The sequence below is a fragment of the Elephantulus edwardii genome, unplaced genomic scaffold (genome assembly GCF_000299155.1).
Source record: "Elephantulus edwardii isolate Elephantulus edwardi_28Jun2011 unplaced genomic scaffold, EleEdw1.0 scaffold00166, whole genome shotgun sequence".
Classification (NCBI taxonomy): domain Eukaryota; kingdom Metazoa; phylum Chordata; class Mammalia; order Macroscelidea; family Macroscelididae; genus Elephantulus; species Elephantulus edwardii.
The window spans coordinates 2,764,033-2,783,075 of record NW_006399916.1 but is presented as its reverse complement, the minus strand read 5'-3'; the positions used below and the strand labels follow the sequence as shown (position 1 = coordinate 2,783,075).

General features: G+C 39.3%; 1 protein-coding gene across 1 annotated transcript in view; it reads left to right on the top strand.

Annotated features, from left to right (window-relative positions):
• RYR2 (ryanodine receptor 2 (cardiac)) overlaps window positions 1–19,043 on the top strand; it is an 814,526-nt gene that overhangs the window by 539,934 nt on the left and 255,549 nt on the right. The window contains exons 59-62 of the mRNA XM_006895387.1: window positions 1,007–1,130; window positions 1,991–2,106; window positions 7,202–7,266; window positions 10,228–10,349. Coding sequence (XP_006895449.1) covers window positions 1,007–1,130; window positions 1,991–2,106; window positions 7,202–7,266; window positions 10,228–10,349 — 427 coding nt within the window. The remainder of the gene's footprint in view (window positions 1–1,006; window positions 1,131–1,990; window positions 2,107–7,201; window positions 7,267–10,227; window positions 10,350–19,043) is intronic.

Sequence of the window (19,043 nt, the reverse complement as noted above, 5' to 3'; positions counted from 1 at the left end):
CTCCTGCGCTGTCCCTCCACCCTGCCAAGCATGATGTCCCTCTCCAAGGACAGGTCTCTCCTCACAACATGTCCAAAGTATGTTAGATGGAGCGTCGGAATACTTGCCTCCAAGGAGGAGCCCAGTTTAGCCCTCTCCAGGATGAATCTGTTTGTTTTCCTAGCAGTCCATGGTACCCTCAATACTCTTCTCCAGCACTACAGCTCAAAGGCATCAATTCTCCCTCTATCCTCCTTGGTAATTGTCCAACTCTCTGATGCATAACAAGTGATTGTGAAGACCATGACCTGTATCAGATGCACCTTAGTCTCCAGAGTGACACCATTGCTCTTCAGTTCTTTGGAGAGGTCCCTAACAGCAGACTTTCCCATGGCAATGCGCTTTTAATTTCCTGGCTACAGGTGCCAAGAGTGTTGACTGTGGAGCCAAGAAAACCAAAGCTGTGAACAATCTCAATCTCTTCACCATCCATCCTGATGCTGCCAATTGGTCCAGTGGTGAGAATCTTTGTCTTCTTGACATTGAGCCTCAATCGGTATTGGAGGCTGTAGTCCTTGACCCTCTGTAGCAGGCACTTCAGGTCCTCTTCAGTTTCAGCAAGCAGGGTTGTGTCATCTGCATAGCGCAGATCGAGTTAATCTCTCCTCTCTTTCTCTTTGTTTCTCTCTCATTGTCTTTGCATTGGAAATGACTCATATCTGAACTCCATTGGCTTTTCAGGCTGTAAACTACAAAGGAGGAGACCACCCATCTTTCTTCTGAGCAGTTACTTGTGGATTTGAATTGCTGGAAAGGCACAGTCTTTGAGTTAACTCTGCCCGTCCTTTATTACCAGAGCTCCCTAGAGATTAGTTAGATAATGGTGTAAAGATACAACCCTGATGCATATTTTTCCTGATTTTAAACCATGCAGTCTTAGTTGAGGTTTTACTGTACATGCTGTCATATCTGATCTCAGATTATTTTCTAAGTAGTCTGCTGTATTTTTGTCTTGATATCCTCTTAGGAGGTGGAAACCATCCCCTTCTGGTGCCCTATGATACACTGACAGCAAAAGAAAAAGCCAAGGACAGGGAAAAAGCCCAGGATATTCTCAAGTTCTTACAGATCAATGGATATGCTGTCTCCAGGTAATGAAAAACACAGCTAGTCTGGGTACAAATAATATTTACAAGACTGAATACATAAATAGCTCCATCAGATTTTATTTCTGAAATGAACCCCTTTAAGCCAGCTTAAAGCAGCTATTTTGTGTGATCAGTATACACATCTGGCAGAAACTCTAATGCCCTTCATTGTTAGTCGTATGAGTAAGTTACCTTTGCTGCTTAAAGTAAATCCTTGTCCATCATTTAGATTCGATAGGCAAAAGTCACCCTCTATTTTTAGAAAAGCCACATTTTCCTGCATAGTAATTGAGTTATTAACTTCAGTTTTAATATCAGATATAACTTGCTCCTTATAAGCTAAAGTCTCATTTTTTACTTTAATTAGAAGAATGTTAGATAAATTTCCCCAAAATTTATATAGATGCATGTGGAGCTCTGGTGGCTTGGTGGTACAGGGACAGGTGTTTTGAGTCTACCAGCTCCTCTGAGGAAGAAAGATGGGCATTCTCCTGTGTGATTTAGAGCGTCTGACTAGAGGGTCGTCTATGAGTTAGTTCTGACTCAAGGGCCATGAATATGGGTTTTAATTATATAGTCATATATTTACAATATTATCTCCTGTTAGACTTTATAAGAAAGTTTGGTGGCACCATAGTTAAGTGCTCCACTACTCACTAGAAGGAGGGTGCCTCAAAACCACTGCCTGCTACACAGGTGAAATATACGACAATCTACTTTAATAAACATTGCAGCCTTGGGATCTCCGTAGGGGAGTTCTCCTCTGTCCTGTCAGGTCACTATAAATCAATGTCAACTTTATAGTAGACAACAACAATAGCTTTTTATTAATTGTTTTCCATGTGTCATTTTTGGTGTTCTAGAGGATTCAAAGACTTGGAACTGGACACACCCTCAATTGAGAAACGCTTTGCCTATAGTTTCCTCCAACAGCTCATTCGCTATGTGGATGAAGCCCATCAATACATCCTGGAGTTTGGTAAGTACCATTGCTCTTAGTATTAACAGCTAAGTTTCTGTTACACCCCATATTTAGAATATTAAGGTATAGAAGAGCTATTTGTGGTCTCTTCTACGACTGCTGCTTCCGTGGACATTGATTATGGACTCAAGTAAAATAGAATCTTGACAATTTCAGTTCTCCATATGTCATGAAGCTTCAGTTCTCCATCTGTCATGAAGATTCAGTTGTAAGGATTTTTTTGTTGAGGTGTAATCCATATTGAAAAGGCTGTAGTCTTGGATATTTATTCATCAATAAGTTCTTCAAGCCATCTTAATTTTTAGCAAGCAAGATGGCATTATTTGCCTACTGAAGTTTGTTAATAAGTCTGTATCCAATCCTGATGTCTTGTTCTTTTTGTATAGTCCAAACTGGCAGAATATTCGCACACATAGAGTGAATAAGCAAAGCAAAAGGCTGTATCACCACCACTCCCCCAAAAGATAATATACTCCTGACCACATGGTTCCCAATTTTAAATCATTCAGTATCTCTTGCTTTGCTTTATTAACTGCTTCTTGGTCTTTATACTCATTATGATGAGCAAAATGGTTTTGGAATTCCTTTTCTTTGAAATTGCATTTATAATTTGCTGTGATGCACACAGTTGAATTTTTTGTGTTATCAGTAAAGCATAGGAAAAGCACATCCTTGTATTCTCTGCTTTCAGCTAAAATCCATGTAACATCAACATTTATATCCCTTATTTCACATTCTTTTTTTAATTCCATCTTGAATTTCTAGAAGTTTCCTGTTAATGTACTCCTCTAACCATTTCTAACCTAACTTCAGCAAGATTTTACTTATGTTAGTGGTATTAACGTTGCTCTATTATTTCTGCATACTGTTGAATCACCTTTCTTCAGAATCACCTCTCTTTGGAATGGACACAAGCATGCATCTTTTCTAACCAATTGACCTGGTAGATGTATTCCAAATTTCTTGGCATAGATGAGTGCATGAATGCCTTCAATGTTTCAGTCTGTTGCAGGAACACTTCAACTGGTATTCATTAATTCCTGGAGCCTTATTTTTGTCCATACCTTTATTATATCTTGAACTTCCCCCTTCAATCTTTTTGTTCTTGATCATATTCTACTTTTTGAAATGTTTGAGTGCCAACCAATTCTTTTTGATACAGTGCTGGTGGGTTCTTTCTGTTTTCTTTGATGCTTTCTGTGTATAGTTCAATACTCTAAGCATGTGAAGCTTAAATGTTTTGTTAGGTTCTTTCAGCTTGTCCTTGCACATTTAATTGTAATGTTTTATTTTGTCTTTGTGAGATGCACTTTGAAATATTTTTTTTGCTTTCCTCCTCATTTCTTCCTTTTCTTTAGTTTCTCTGTGTTTTAGAAGTTTGAGTCAGACAGTGCTTTATTCTTTTCCTTTTTCTTTTTGCTGTCTTAATATGTCTTTTTTTATGCATATGAATATCATCAGTGATAGCACTATACTTTAGGATTAACCTGGGAACACTTTTATTGACTGTCATTGACACACTACTCATCATTGGTTAGTCATTCACAGCATTGTACTCTATAGGATTGTTCAATTAAAAATGGCCAAGGCCAGTCAATTTCAGCTCACTGATGCACAGAATATAAATTTTTATAAATGTTAAAATTCATTTTGGCAGTTTTCAATCTTCTAAGATTTCTACTTTGTAAATCCTACAGTCTGATAATTGATGGTGGCTTGTAACTATTTCTTCTCACTTTAAGTTGTGCTACACCAGCAGTGGAGGCCCACCAGAAAATCTCCTGAAAGCTTTACTCCAGCCGTGTTATTGAAATAGATTTCACTTTGAGGAGGCAGCTTCTGTTCAGTTGTATTTTGAGCGTTTTCCAACTTGAGGGTTCATCTTCCAGCACTACATAAGGATGTTTTCCTTGACCAGTTACTTTAAAAATAGACTAACAATTCTGCTTCTTAGCCAGGAAGCCCCTCTGAAACCTGTCCACCATGAGTGTTTAAATGTTGATGACATAGCTTAACAGAATTACGGCAACATGCAAGCCATCACAGTACAACAAACTGACAGATGAGTGATAGTGTTGACTGTGTCTCTTTATTGTTCACTTATCATAATATTAGATGGATATTACCACATTTTAAGTTTAGTATTATATGATAGTTCATGTCTGTCCATATTTTTTGACAAATAATTTTGTACAATGAAAGAAAAGTGAGTTCTATTAAACAACTTGAAATTTAGCTATCTGTAAAATTTTGCCTTCACATCATTTATATAAGACAGTTCCTTGCTAGCACAGGAAGAGATTGCCCCTCCTTCTCCAGTGGAGCATCTGGTGGGTTTCGGACCTTCACGTGCCTTTGGGTTTGCAGTGCAGCTTCTTGCCACTAGGCCACCAGAGCTCCCTATTTAAATATTTTTTGTAACAATTTCTAATTTCTCTAGATTCATATTATATACATCCTACACTGCAATTATTAATGCACTGTTAGAACTGTTCTCTCTTTTGTCACACCACATGAGAAGATAAAGGTCCTAAAATCTGTACTCCATCCATGTCATTCAGATTAGCTCTAATACAAAGAGGTAGCTACTCCCCATTTGTGCTTTGAAAGTGCCTTCTGGCCTGAGTGACTCATTTTCTACTTTATCAGACAATGTTCCATTGTTACGTATAAGTTGAATAGTTCATTGTTGTTATTGTTGTTATGTGCCTTTGAGGTGGAACTGACCCATAGCTGACCCTTCAGTGGTTTTTCAGAGGCAGCAAATCACATGGAAGAAGATTCCCCTGTCTCTCCCTTGGAGCAGCTAGTAGAATTGAGCTGTGTTGCCTTTGAGATTGCAGTGTAGCTTTTTAGCACTATGCCATTAGAGATAGTAGTAGCTATTTATTAAAGCAAAAAAGATTTCCAGCTCCTTTTTCCTAGTCATTCTTAGACTGTAACCTCTACTGAAGCCTGCCCACCAGGTATGAACCCACTGACATTTGAAACCATGCAATATGTCAGCAAACTGGTGGACAGTGTCAGATCATTACCATATTCTACTATTAGGTATATACCAAAAGAACCTAGATCTTAGGCACTCAGTCTGACATACTCAACCAATGTTCACTGCACTAATGTTCATTCATAATGGCCAGAAGATGGAAGTGTTTCAACCATCTTTCATTAGTGTCCCAACTAATGAATGTTTATTAAAATTTGGTACATACAGTCAATAGAATATTACTCAGCTATAATGAAAAGTGGAATCCTACACATGCTACAACACAGATGAACCTTGAAAACTAATATCCCACTGTGAAAAGTAGATATGCCACAAAAGCACAAATATCATGTGATCCTGTTGTTGTTGTTATGTGCTATTGAGTCACTTTTGACTCATAGCTACCCTATGTACAACAGCCCTAAACCGTGCTCTGTCTTGTGCCAATCGCACTGTCTCTGACACACCCATCCTGATTATCCTAGTCACTGAATCAACCCACCTCATAGAGGGTCTTCCCCTCCTGTGCTGTCCCTCCACCCTGCCAAGCATAACGTCCCTGGCTAAGGACCAGTCCCTCCTTACAACAACATGTCCAATGTATGTCACACGAAGACTCAGAATCCTTGCCTCCAAGGAGTAGCCTGGTTTAACCCTCTCTAGGATGAATCTGTTTTCTTAGTAGTCCATGGTATATTCAACTCTTCTCTAGCACCACAGCTCAAAGGCATCAATTATCCTTAGATCCTCCCTAGTGATTGTCCAACGGTCCAACTCTCTGACGCATAACAAATGATTGTGAAGACCATGGCCTATATCAGACACATCTTAGCCTCCAGAGTGACACCATTGCTCATCAGTACTCTGTAGAGGTCCCTAACAGCAGACTTTCTCATCGTAATACGTCTTAATTTCCTGGTGCCAAGAGTGTTGACTGTGGAGCCAAGCAAACTAAAGTTGTTAACAATCTCAATCTCTTCACCATCCATCCTAATGCTGCCAATTGGTCCAGTGGTGAGAATCTTTGTCTTCTTGATTTTGAGCCTCAATCCTTTTTAAGGATGCAGTCCTTGACCCTTTGCAGCAAGCACTTCAGGTCATTCTCAGTTTCAGCAAGCAGGGTTGTGTCATTTGCAAAATGCAGATTGTTGATAGATCTTCCACCAACCCTGATGCCACACTTCTCCTCACAGAACCCAGCCTCCCGGATAATCTCACGTGATCCTACTTACATGAAATCTCTAGAATAGGCAGTTGTCTGGAGACTAGTGTTTATCTGTGGATTGCTGAGTTAGATGGGAAGGATTAAAAAGAGGCCATTTTATTATGGTTATTACAAGAGTCCAGAATGAAGGTCGCATAGTAGAGTGTACTTGGGGTGGGGTGATTGTATACCAATGAAGGAATTTTTCTTTTACTTTTCAAAGAGAAGAGCGAACTGGGGGTAGGGGTGGGCAGGGAGAAAAGTGCAACAGTGAATGAATAGAAATCCAAAATTTCTGTAAATGCTCATTAAAATTAATAAAATTTTAAAAAAGAGGCCATTGTGATTGTTTGAGGAGCAATAAGCTTCTGGTAAGGGTAATGGGAGTATTTGGGAAAGCATGATGATGGTGGCACAGCATGGTGAACATGATTTGTGTTACTCAGTTGTCCCCCTCCAAATGTTTAACCTGGCCAGTATTTTGTATTTTTGCTCTAAGTAAAAAAAAAAAAGTCAAGGAGAGTATTCAAAACTATTGTGTTTACTCAGTTTACATTCCATTGTATTGCTCTGGTGACATTCTCTTAGTCAAGCCTGCTGAAAGTGTGGAATTTTTGCCTTATTTTACTCAAATTTTCTACTATGGGCTAATAAGTTCTGACATCCACACAGTTGTGTTCATGCTCAGAATACAAGAGTGCTTTATTCAGATGTATGAGTATTTTTTTAAAAACCTCTTTTAAATTTTATTGCCAAAGTTTGTGTTTATAGTTTTGGTTACCTTTTGGTGCTTTCTTCAGTGGATAACACACTTCATAGTGCATTTTAAATTTTGCACTGTAGGTGAGTATCTTCTAATGTTTGAGATGAAATCTGTTCTTACAATCTCTTCATACCTACAGATGGTGGCAGCAGGAGCAAAGGAGAGCATTTCCCTTATGAACAAGAAATCAAGTTCTTTGCTAAAGTACAGTATACAATCTTTGATTTTGCTTCTGTGTGTGTGTTTGTAAAATTATACTCTTTAGATCTTTGCCTCTTTGTAGACTGCACTTGTCCTTATGTATGAACTTTACTGCAAGTAAACATTTTATGGCATGAAAATAATTGCATGAATAAAGTGAAGTAGATTTTGTCCTTTTATTCCCAGCAAACTTGGGCATACTTCCACTTGCCTTACTCTCCCTGCCCTGTTTCGCACATGACAGCTCCATCAGAGCTCTGACTAAAAGTTGTCTTTTTCAGACTATATCATATTATGTAAAAGAATGTTAGCCGTTTCTTAAGTATATTTGTGTGTAAGGTTATAATGTAAATTTTTCAGTGGAGCATGTCTTTTAAGAAGAGAAAAAGCAATAGATAATTTCTAAATGGACACAGAAAAAGATCCTTTCCTATTAATTTATCCATCTTTCCTGGAAAGATCTTACTTCTGATTTCCCCTATTGTGGGATTTTCATTTGAGTCATTTTAGAGACAAGAAAGCTAAGACTGAGAGAGGCTAAAAATTGTTCATATAAAATATATCTCACATTATTGTTCATCCCATTTAATAATTACTAAGAAAGGACTCTATGCCTGGAACCATGCTTCAGGGAGTTAGAGAAGGAAATAAGCACTTTGAAGCCTTCAGATTGAATGTGTCTACTTATTCCAATTTCACTGTGTGGTGAGCCCTTAACCTGGCTTGCAGCTCTCTCGTGAGGCCTCCTCCTGGTAGGCACAGCAGTACTGGATACTGTAACAGGTACCAACGGCCTTTGGAGAAAGTTTCCTTTTTATAATAGCTTGGCATTTAACTTAGGGTCCTCATGCTTACTGCAAAGTTTCCTTTTAATATATTTAGAAAGGGAAGTTTAATTTGGGGGAACGCTGATGACCTAATGGTAAGAAGCTGTGCTACAATCCTGAAAGCACCTGGTTTGAATCCACCAACTGCTCTGCAGGAGAAAGGTGGTCAGTCTCCTCACATTCGATTAACTGCCTCTGAAAACCCGCTGGAGGGTCATCTCTGGGTTAGTTTGTACTTGATGGTGCACAACTACAACAACAAGAACAACAACAAGAATACAATAAATAAGAATAACAGGGTTTTGCTATTGTTTTGTGGAGGTTTTTTGTGAGACTTAAGAATGACTTCTATTTTGAGCAGTTTATATTTGGATTTATTCTGTTTTCAGAAATGACTGCTTTATGGTAAGAGGAGTTTCTTTTGTGTCTTTTTCTTTTTGCCCTGAGCTGAAAATTGGTAGTTATATGGTTTATTCATGCATTTCCAGTTTCCAGTGGGATATGTTCACATCCTCTAACTATGCGCCTTCAATACATTAAAAAAAATATTGCACTACCTATGTACTCATTCACTCATTGCCTTCAAGTTGAAACTGGCTTAGAGTTGACCAGCCCTTCAGTGGGTTGTCAGAGGCTATAACATGAACGGCCCACCTTTCTTCCGAGGAGCAGCTGGTGCATGTGTGCCATGTGCCCTGGAGTTGGCATCACAGCTCCTTATCCATTAGACCACCAGATGCCTCTACATAATCAGTATTCCTGATAATTTTGGGTGCAGATGCTTGAGGGAGCTTCACCATATTAACACTCAGACTCCTTAATTTACTAGATGGATTGAAAACCTGTTCTGTGTTTATACTTAAGTTTAGACAGCATGACCACCTCAAGGAAAATCAAGAAAAACTTGCATATGCCCATATTTTATTTATTTACATATAAATTATTAATATCACATAGCAGAGAAAAGCTGTAGCAGGTACACGTGGATTTGTATGGAGTTGCCAATTCCTGTCTCTCTTTTCATTCATCCATTCAGCAAATGTTTATGTAGTGTTTGATGTAGGTTCAACAAAACCCCGAGTTCTAGGAATTCATGAGTAAACAAAAAAGCTCTAAAGGGCCAGGAAGAGTGTGGAAGCAAAGCCTGGAAAGAGTCTTGCTCTTCTGGATGATGTGGATTCTTAGGGGGAAGGACCTTTCCTCCAAACTCACACATATAGAGCAGAAGATTGCAAATGCTACTATGGGACTAGAGTGCAGGGGTTTGATTCCAACCTGGTTGCACAGTGGTTAAAGCATTCAAGTGCTAATCAGAAGGTCAGATGGTCAATCCTCCCACCTGCTCCTTAAGAGAAAAATGTGGTCACCTGCTCCTGTAAGGATGGCGACCGAGGAAACCCTGTGGGGCAGCTCTGCTGTGTCCTGCTCGGTCACTGTGAGTCAGACCTGGGGACACACAATGGCAACATCCACATGAATGGAGCAACAGAGGCTTGTTTTAGCGTACACCAGGGCTGAGATCTGAAGGAATGAAGTAGCAGGCTAAAGGAGGGGAAGAATATTTCATGCAGTGAGAGATGGATGTGCACAGTATGTGCAAACTACACAGGAGGAGGTGCTGGCCAGTAGCTGTCACAGCTGAGCTGTAGAATGAGAAGCCAGTTCATAAGGGCAGCATGTGATGGAGGCCAGTGTGGAGGATGGGCAGTGTGACTTTAAGTTGTGCACATTCCTATTCCCAAAGTCAGTACACTTAAACCAGGCCAGTGATGTCTGCCACACAGAATAGTCCCCAGAACACGTGAAATCAAAGTGCAGCACACATAAATGGCTATAATTTATTTAGTCTTTGAGCCTTGTGAACACTCAATTAATAAGAAAATATAATAAGAAAACAATAAAAATTAGCTTTCCAAATCACTGAAAATTCTGTTTTCCCCCATAATCCTCCCTGGCTTTACACACATGCACAGCAGAGACTCAGTGGGGTTGGACCCAGGTCTGCTCAGGAATGTCCAAGCAGCATGGCTGTGCGAGTAGGTGCCTGCTGCATTCCTGCTTACCCGCCCCCAAGCCTAGGTGCTCAGGCCCTGACACTTCCCACTTTGTAGACCTGTTTCCCTTTGCTTTCTTGCAGGTTGTGCTTCCTTTAATTGATCAGTATTTCAAAAACCATCGCTTGTACTTCTTATCTGCAGCAAGCAGACCTCTCTGTTCTGGAGGACATGCATCAAACAAAGAGAAGGAAATGGTGACGAGGTAAATAGCTAAAAGTATAAAGAATGTCTGAAACAAGAGCATGTGGATTTGGTAAAAAGACTGTGAACACGTTGAAGTGGGTGGGCATGAGAGAAGTGTGTTCCACCGCCTCTGTGGTCCTTCCACCTTTTAAATCACCATTGTGAAGGAGACGGTTTCCACACATGAATCGATGTATGTGTTCTAGACACTAAGTTTCCTTATTTTGCAATGCTGAGTGAGAGGAATGGAAGTAACTCTACACAAAATCCCCAAGTGTAGGCTGTACACATCACTCTGGGTATTTTTCATAGCTATATCTTTAATGTTTCATTTTATTTTTCTATATCTACAAATATAGTATTTTCACTAGCTTTTATTTCTGGAAAAATGTCATTTGCACAAATTTTAACTTTTATTTAAACAAAGACCTTTCTTGGAAGAAAATGAAATAACAATAGATACTTTTAAAGATGTTCCCCCCCCCCATCCCATTCAAGCCAATATCGTAGCAATGCCTTCTCATTTCATTTCCAACAAAGTATTCTTCACTGATTCAATCATGGTTCTGTTAGTGACTTTGAATCTGCTTCTCAAAATTCTGCTGGCTCTTATATAAGGATTGATGACAAACAAATCAACTTCTACGTGGTCATGTTGCTCAGGCCCTTTAAGCTGTATATGAACAAAATTTCTACACAGTTTAGTAGATTATGTACAGCAGGACAGTGGAGGAAATAAAAGCTTTCTTTGGACAAATGATCTGTAACTGTCACATCTTAGTGTGACATTGCAATAACAATTACTCTGACAAAAAGAGATGAGAAAATATACAGAAGTTCCCCAGTGGACGTGGAGAAGAAATACCACTTCAGGTTGAATAATTCAGGGATGGCAGTAACAAGGGCATCGCAAGCTCTTCTCTTTTCTCTAACTTATTGCAACTACCAATTGGGAAATGGCCAGTCATGTGACATACAATTGCAATACAAAAAATATCCCCAAACTCCCTTGGGTAATAATTTTCCTATGACATTGACAAAACTGATTAAAATAAAGAGAGAATTCACACTAGAGAGACACTGTGAGTAGAATGTGTTACTGGAGGAAGGGACAACGAAGTTTTACTGATAAGATACTTTTTTCTTTTCTTCTATCCCTATCCATCCTTCCCACCCTCCTCCAGAGTGGACTCTGCAGCCCATCACTGCAGTTGCCCCCTCTCCCTAGTCACCCCTGTGAGATCTGGTGTGCCTACATGATTCTGGAAACACCAGACACCAGTGTCCATCACCTTTTCAAAACTGAGGGCACTGGAAAGACTTGTCCATGTTCAACTGAGCTCATGTGACAGAACTTTATAGAAGGCTAGAGTAATCCAGGTGCCATTCAGTTACCTAAACAAAGAGAAAACTACACTCAGGAAAAAATAGGGGTAAATGCAAATAAAGTGGTATAAATCTGCTTTTCCCTTGCTTGCTGAGTATTTGATTATTTCTCTTCAGTTTTCAACCTTACCCTAAGAACCACTCACTGCCACCAAGTGAGTTTCTCTTGCAATACCAGTCTGTAGCCCTCATAGAATAAAGCAGAAGAGCATTGCTATTCTGTGCTGGCTTTGACTGATGTGCTGTGGGTCCCTGGGTGGCCCCTCCAGCAGCACTGAGCCAGACATTTTTAGGATTTCAACTTCAGTTTATCTTCGCTTCATGAAAAAGCAGTTTATACATTTGATTTTTTCCTGTGGTGCCTTTAAAAAAGCAGCATTTTTTTTTTCATTTAAAGGTCTAATAAATGTGATTGAGATTGATAATAATAAAAGTATTTTCTTTTATCAAATACTTAAATGCCAAATGACAGTAGAATGTAGCCTCAGGAATGACAAAAAAACCATTAAAGTAATCAAGGAACACAGTATGGCACATGTATATACAAACGTCTCTTCAACTATTAATTAAAATCATGATGCATACACATACTTAATGACTTACAAAGTCATCATGATCAAAAAGAAAATATGTATTCAAGTAATTTAATCTTTAACGATAGAAATTTATGTGTAGGCATAGAAAAATACTGGTAGGAAAGAAATTAATTGTGACAATAATTTCCTTTGGATACACTATTGTAGAATTTTTTCTTTAATATATTTTAGAAATGAAACAGCCTTACTTATATAATCATAAAAACTAGATTTTAAAATAATCACCACCACAACCATAACCAAATTTCTTTAGCCCATTGAAATGGAGTCACTGAAACCCCTATGTGTGGGTGCATTGTGTGTATTTTATATATATAAATATAAATATATATACACACACACACACACACACACACACACACACTATTTAGGTGGAGATTACAACTTCAGTGAATCCAAGGTACTCTACTGTTGTTGTTTTTATATAAATTAAGTAAAATGGACCACACTCTAATGAATAAGTGATAAATACTCATATACATATGAGAACAATTTCCAAAACCCCCCCCAGTTTAAACTATTTCAGCAATTGTGAGTAGCAATAATTATGTGGATGGAAATGAAATTTTGCACAACTGAAAATTATGTTTCTATAGATATTCAAATATTTGCTTTACGACACTAGAATTTGTTTCTTGTTCACTGTGCAGAGATGGTTACTATGTCAGCAATGAACAACGAAATTTGTTGTCTGCATAAAAGGGCTGTTAACTGGCAATAGCGAAGAGTGTATAAAGTAGTAACATGGGCTGACAGTAGTAGTGTGGTATGTGAGTTTGCATACAGTTCCATGAGAAGAAAAGAGCCCAAAGGAACTAATATTCAAAGATCATATTGCAAGGATGTGGATGGTCTAGACAGTAGTCAAAATCAAGATCTTCAAAGCTAATCTGAAAGAATACGAAGATTGGGGCTTGAGGAGGGTTCTGTTTTCTAAATGGAGCTAACATAATATGGTGAAGCTGGCAATTTAGTGCAACCTGCCAGAGTCAGTCTTTCCTTCTTCTGTCCCTCTTTTACCTTTTCTCCCCTTTCCCATTTTCTCTATTTCTTTTTTTGGAAGCTACTGAAGTTTTAAGAACATGATCAGAACTGCCTTTGGAAAGAATCATCTGGCAGTAGAAGTAGGACTTATTCAAGTGGGAGACCTGCGGCCTGTGTCAGGAGAGAGAGGAGATATTACTGCAGTGAGGCTTTTGGAACAAATGGCTTGGTCCCTCTGAGAGAGCTTGGTCTCCACTGCTTTGCTCAGCATGACTATTAGCCCTGTTAAAAATTTTGTACTACAGTTTCATAAATAAACGTATAAGTACAACACTTTTCAAAAAAATTGCAAGTGAGGCAGAATAGATGGACACATACAGAAGGAAGTCTTTAATAAATTGTGATGAATGTCAAATGGGGACATATGAGGTGTTGGGAATACAGAAAGGATGCAGACGTAGAGAAGAGCTGGCTGTGGGGAATACCATAGAACATGAACATAACTTGGTAATGAGAAGGATGGCAAGTAGAAAGGAATAGAATGTGATGCTGGAGTTTCAAACACTGCTGAGGTCTTGGAACAATGTTGGTGTCACTTATTAGAAGAAAATATATATATATATATATAAATTTAGAGCTTGTTTGGGAAAGAACAACTAAGAACTACTTAGGTCCCCATTAAAAAAGTGCTGGAAGACTTACCTAGCAAAGAATCAGAAAAGTGGCCAAATATGGTAGTAGAGAGACCTTGGTAAGAAATAACATATTAGAGGACATTACATGGGGCATATGAAATATTTGAAGCTCTGGAAGTTACTGCATTTGAAGGAGAATGTGAGAAGCAAAGGATATGAACACTAAAACTTGGAAAAATTGTTACATTTGGAGGAATTTCAAAAGTACCCCTTTGTAGAACATGGAGAATGATTAGAAAGTAAGTTTGAAAATTTGGTAAGAAATAGAATCTAAGGGTAGTGCTCAGAAAAAAGAAAGATGTGTGATCAGTGATTCCAAGTCCTGTAGAAAGTTTACAAGAAATAGACTGAAAAAGAGGATCCTAGATTTGGTGATCAGTATAGAATGCTGGGGGCGGAGACTATCTCATGATAGTCTTGAGTTGGGCTACTAACACAAAGGCTGTGCTGCTCAGGTGGTTCGAATCCACTTGGGGCTCTTTGCAGAAAGATGAAGTCTCCTTCTGTGTAATTCACAGCCTCAGGAACCTTAGGCGTTGGAGCTGAAGGAATGGCAGTGAGTGAGAGAGAGCCAGGAGTAAGTGCAGAAGTGTAGACAGACACCTGGCATATTCTTAAGAGAGAAGAAGATAAAAGGCTTATTAATAATTAAGCAAGTTTATTAATAGCAAGGTATATTGAGACCATGTTAAGGAAATATTTTAGAGAAATAGCCGACCAATTTATGTCAAAGCAAATAGTTTCTACAGAAACTTTGCCCTTCTAGGATGGTACAGGAGGGAAAAGAGAGACATTTGTCTCTTTGCAGGCTTAACCTTCTGTGTCTGTGTCTCCTTCGACACCCTTCTGGTGGCACATCTATTACTAAAGCAGTTAGGAAGCAGAGCCAAGGTTAGAAAAGCAATTTTCCCCTAAAAGATTCTCAGGCACTGTATGTGATCTGATGTAATAGGATAGAGGACAGCTCTGTCTTTCTTTACAGCAGAACATCCTAGATCTGGAGTGATGGATTAAAATGTAGCTCTAGCGTTGTGAGTCCAGCATAATCAATAATGCCTCTGGATCTATCCCTTGAGGTTTTGAAAGGATCGAGAAATACATCACTTCAGATAAAGCAGGTAAAGGTTTCCAACAAGAAGCAGATAGCAGCTGAGAGCTGCTAGAAATGACACCAGATAAGAAAGGTAACAGATATGGATGATAATCCTGGAAATCAGTTTCAAAAGAAATGGTAAAAAAGTAGTTCCACTGCCAACTGAAGGAAGAAACAAAATGAAAATACCAAATAAGGAGGCAGACATGTCAATGATTTGCGAATGGACCTAGCATGGTGCAGCCATGTGGAGCGCTTGCAGAGTGCTGACTAGTTCAGGAACCTAGGACTGTAATTGTGCTCTCTCACGTGCCTAACTGATGACCAGAAAGGAAGGAGCCTTCCCTTGTCCACATGCTCTTCCAGGGATCAGAGGAGTGACTGTCCCCTATGCCTGCTACCAGCTGGCCAGCATGCTCCTGCTGGCCTTGTCCCTGCTCTGCCTTGGACTGGGCATGCCCCATTGTATATGTGAGAGTTACCACACATTCAAAGGCATGTTCTCTGCTTCCTGGTGCCAGTGTAGTGTGCGCTGCCTGGATGGGCCCTGACCTGCAACCCACATCATCTCTGAGCCAGATCCCCCAGTCCATTTTCAACTTCTGGATTTTCAGAAACTGCTCCTGACTTCAGGTCTGTGTAGACATGGTGCCTGGTGCACACTGTACCCACATCTGGAAGCCAGTAAATGCACTGTCCTTAGCCACCTCCAGTTGGCAGCAGCTGCCTTTGCAAACACTCCCTGTAAACTTAGTGTCCAGTGTGTGATGACCCCAAATGGAGAGGTCTATCTGCTTCTCCTGTCAAGGTTGGAGTAGTCTGAACTGCTGCCTACCTATAGCCTCCCTTACCCCTTGTTCTGCAAAAGCACCCTGGTGAATCTAGCACCAGGTGCAGGCTACTCCCACATCTGAAGCCACATTAGATCCCTACTTCCTCATGCCAGCAGAGTAAACCATCCTTGACTGAATGATGCCCTGCTTACACCTTCCCCCTGGACTGGCACCATCTCTCACCAGGTGGACTTTCCCAGCCAGCTCTGAGGTCTGCGTCTGCAGAAACTCCATCCCAGACTGAGTATCACACTCATCAATGTCACCTAGACCAGAATGCACCGTCCTTAGTCTGGCATCATGATTCATGCTATGCACAGGGCCAGGGGAGCCTCTGTCCTTGTCTGGACACCTTGTTCTCAAACACCTTTGAGAAAAGCAAACTCTGCTCGGACTCAGTACCCTACCCTCAGGCTTCTGTAGGACTGGCAGAAATCTCATTTCAGGACAGATGTTTTACCTCCACCTGCCTCAGTGATGACAAGAGTACCAGTTGGATGCTGAGTTTTCCTTCCGTCCCACAGTTTTTTCCCTTTACATTTTCTTTTTCAGCCTCAGATACCTTTGTGACTTTTTAAAATTTTGTTTTGTTTCTCTTTGCTTTGCTATTTTCCTTTTCTCTCTCTCTCTCTCTCTCTCTCTCTCTCTCTCTCCTTTATCTCCTTTTCCTCTTCTCTTTTATTCTCCACAGTTGTTTTTTCCCTTGTTCTGTCCATTTTTGTTTTACTTTCTTCCCTGTTGTTGGTCCCACTTGACAACAACAGCAATAGTGCTCACACTGCTCTACCAAGCACACACGTCCTGTAGCTTCACCCAGTGGGCAAGAGGAAGCACTGGATCTTGAACCATTCCCATCAATGAAATACAGCCACTAACAGCAACCAAGGCTATCCTCAATTGTTCTACACAAACAGCAGAGAATGTACATACACTTCCATCCTCTACTACACCCACCCAAAGGCAAAAAGTGAAAGTTTAAGAATTGTCAGATTACAAGCAGTGTAGCACACTAATCCTTTTCACTCAGATATATGGAACAAAATAATACAAAAGCAAGACCAATATGTTGAAGAAAGAACAGATAACATCCCATTTGCCTCTCTTCTCTCTTAAACACACACACACACACACACACACACACACACACACACGACAAAGTAGCAACAATAAATGACAAAAATGAACTAAGAAACTTGCAGAGAAAGAAATGGTATTAGAACTTACTGATAAGGAATTCAGTAGAATTAGAGTTAAATGCCTTCTGTGGATTGGGAGAAAGTTCAAGGAAACCACAGACAAACTTAAGGAAAGCATAGAAAAAGCACCAGAAGCATAGTTTTAACTAATTGAAGAATAAATTGATATAATAAATGAAAAATTGGAAGCTATACAGAAATAGCAAATTAAAATTCAAAACATTAGGACTAGAATTTCAAAAATAGGTAATACATTGAAAAGACAGAAGCACACTACTGAATCTTTGGAACACAGAATTAAAGAGATTGAAGATAAATCTGTCAGTGGTAATCTGTTAAAGCAATTATCAGGAAAAAAGGAAAGACAATGAAGAAAGCACAAGAATCACACAGACATAGAAATATACGAAATAAATCAACTCATGACTGCTAACAAAAGAAACCAGAGACAAGTTAGAAATCAGGAAGAAGAAGGTCATGGGGAAATAGCAAGTTAGTGAAATGAAATGAAACTCTACTTACTGTTGTGTGCTCTCAAGTTGGAAGTGAGTCATAGCTCACCTCCAGTGGGTTTTCAGAGGTGGTAAATTACATGAGAAAGAGAGTATCCATTCATCTCCCACAGAGCAGCTGGTGAATTCAAACTGTGTACCTTTAGGCTTACAGCACAGCATCTTATCACTAGGCCAGTAAAGCTCCCTTAAATACTACTAGGGAACTCTGCTAGCATCTTGAGGGTGTTGCATCACTGACCATAGCACTGTGTCTCTGGGATTCAAATTCACCAGCTGATCTGAAGCCTGGGAGCATTGTCATTTGTACATCAGAAACCCAACAGAGGATTCCTAGGAATGACAACTGACTCAAAAGCAGTGAGTTTGAATTTTTAAATGCTACTGGGTTATAATAGAAAAAGAAAAAGAACATGAAGACATTTCTTGAATCAAATGAGAATGAAACCACACTATTCAAAATCTTTAAGACGCAACAAAATCAGTACTCAGAGGGAAATTCATAGCAATAAACACAGAGGTCAAAAAAACAAGAGAGAATACAAATCAATACTCATACATCTCCAACAACTAGGAAATAGTAGCAAAAAGCAAAAAAAGTAGTCTCCAGATGAAAGGCAATAATAAAGATTACAGCAGGAATAATTGACAAAATTGGTTCTGTGAGATTAATAAAATTAGCAAAGCACTGGGAAATCTTAACAAAGAAAAATAAAATGTAAAAAACACAGATATAGATAAAATGAATGACTTCCCAAGAAAATTACCTGAAATAAAAAGGATAACAGAATACTTAGAAGAACTATACAGCAGCATGCTTGAAAGCTGAGACGAAACAGACTTAATTGTAGAAACACACTACATACCTCACTTAATACAGATCTCACAAACTACTACACACAGTAGTCAAAACAGCCTGGTACCTGTATAACATCAGAAACATATGCTAATGGAATAGAATTGAGAACCCAGAATTAAATCCATTCATTTATGGATGCATTGCACTGGGAAAATCTACAGTTAGCGACCTCTCCAAATTATTGAGGAGTAATGATGTCAGTTTGAGGACTAAGATATGCAGTTTCAGGCCTTAGTCTTTCTGATCAATTGCTGTGCATCTGAGAGCTGGAAAATGAATAAGGATTACAGCAACATAATTCACTTTTTTGAGCTATGGTATTAGAGAAGAGCACTTAACATCCCATAGATGGCCAAGAGAACAGATAGGTCTTGGGAATGGTGCAGCCTGAGAGCTCCTTGGAAGCAAGAATGATGAGACTTCATCTCACATACTTTGGGCATGTTGCTTGGAGGGATTATTCCTTGGAGAAGGAGATGATTCTGGGAATGGTGGAGGGTTGGCAAAGGAGAGGAAAACCTTAAACTAACTGAATTGATACAGTGACTGCTGCAATGGT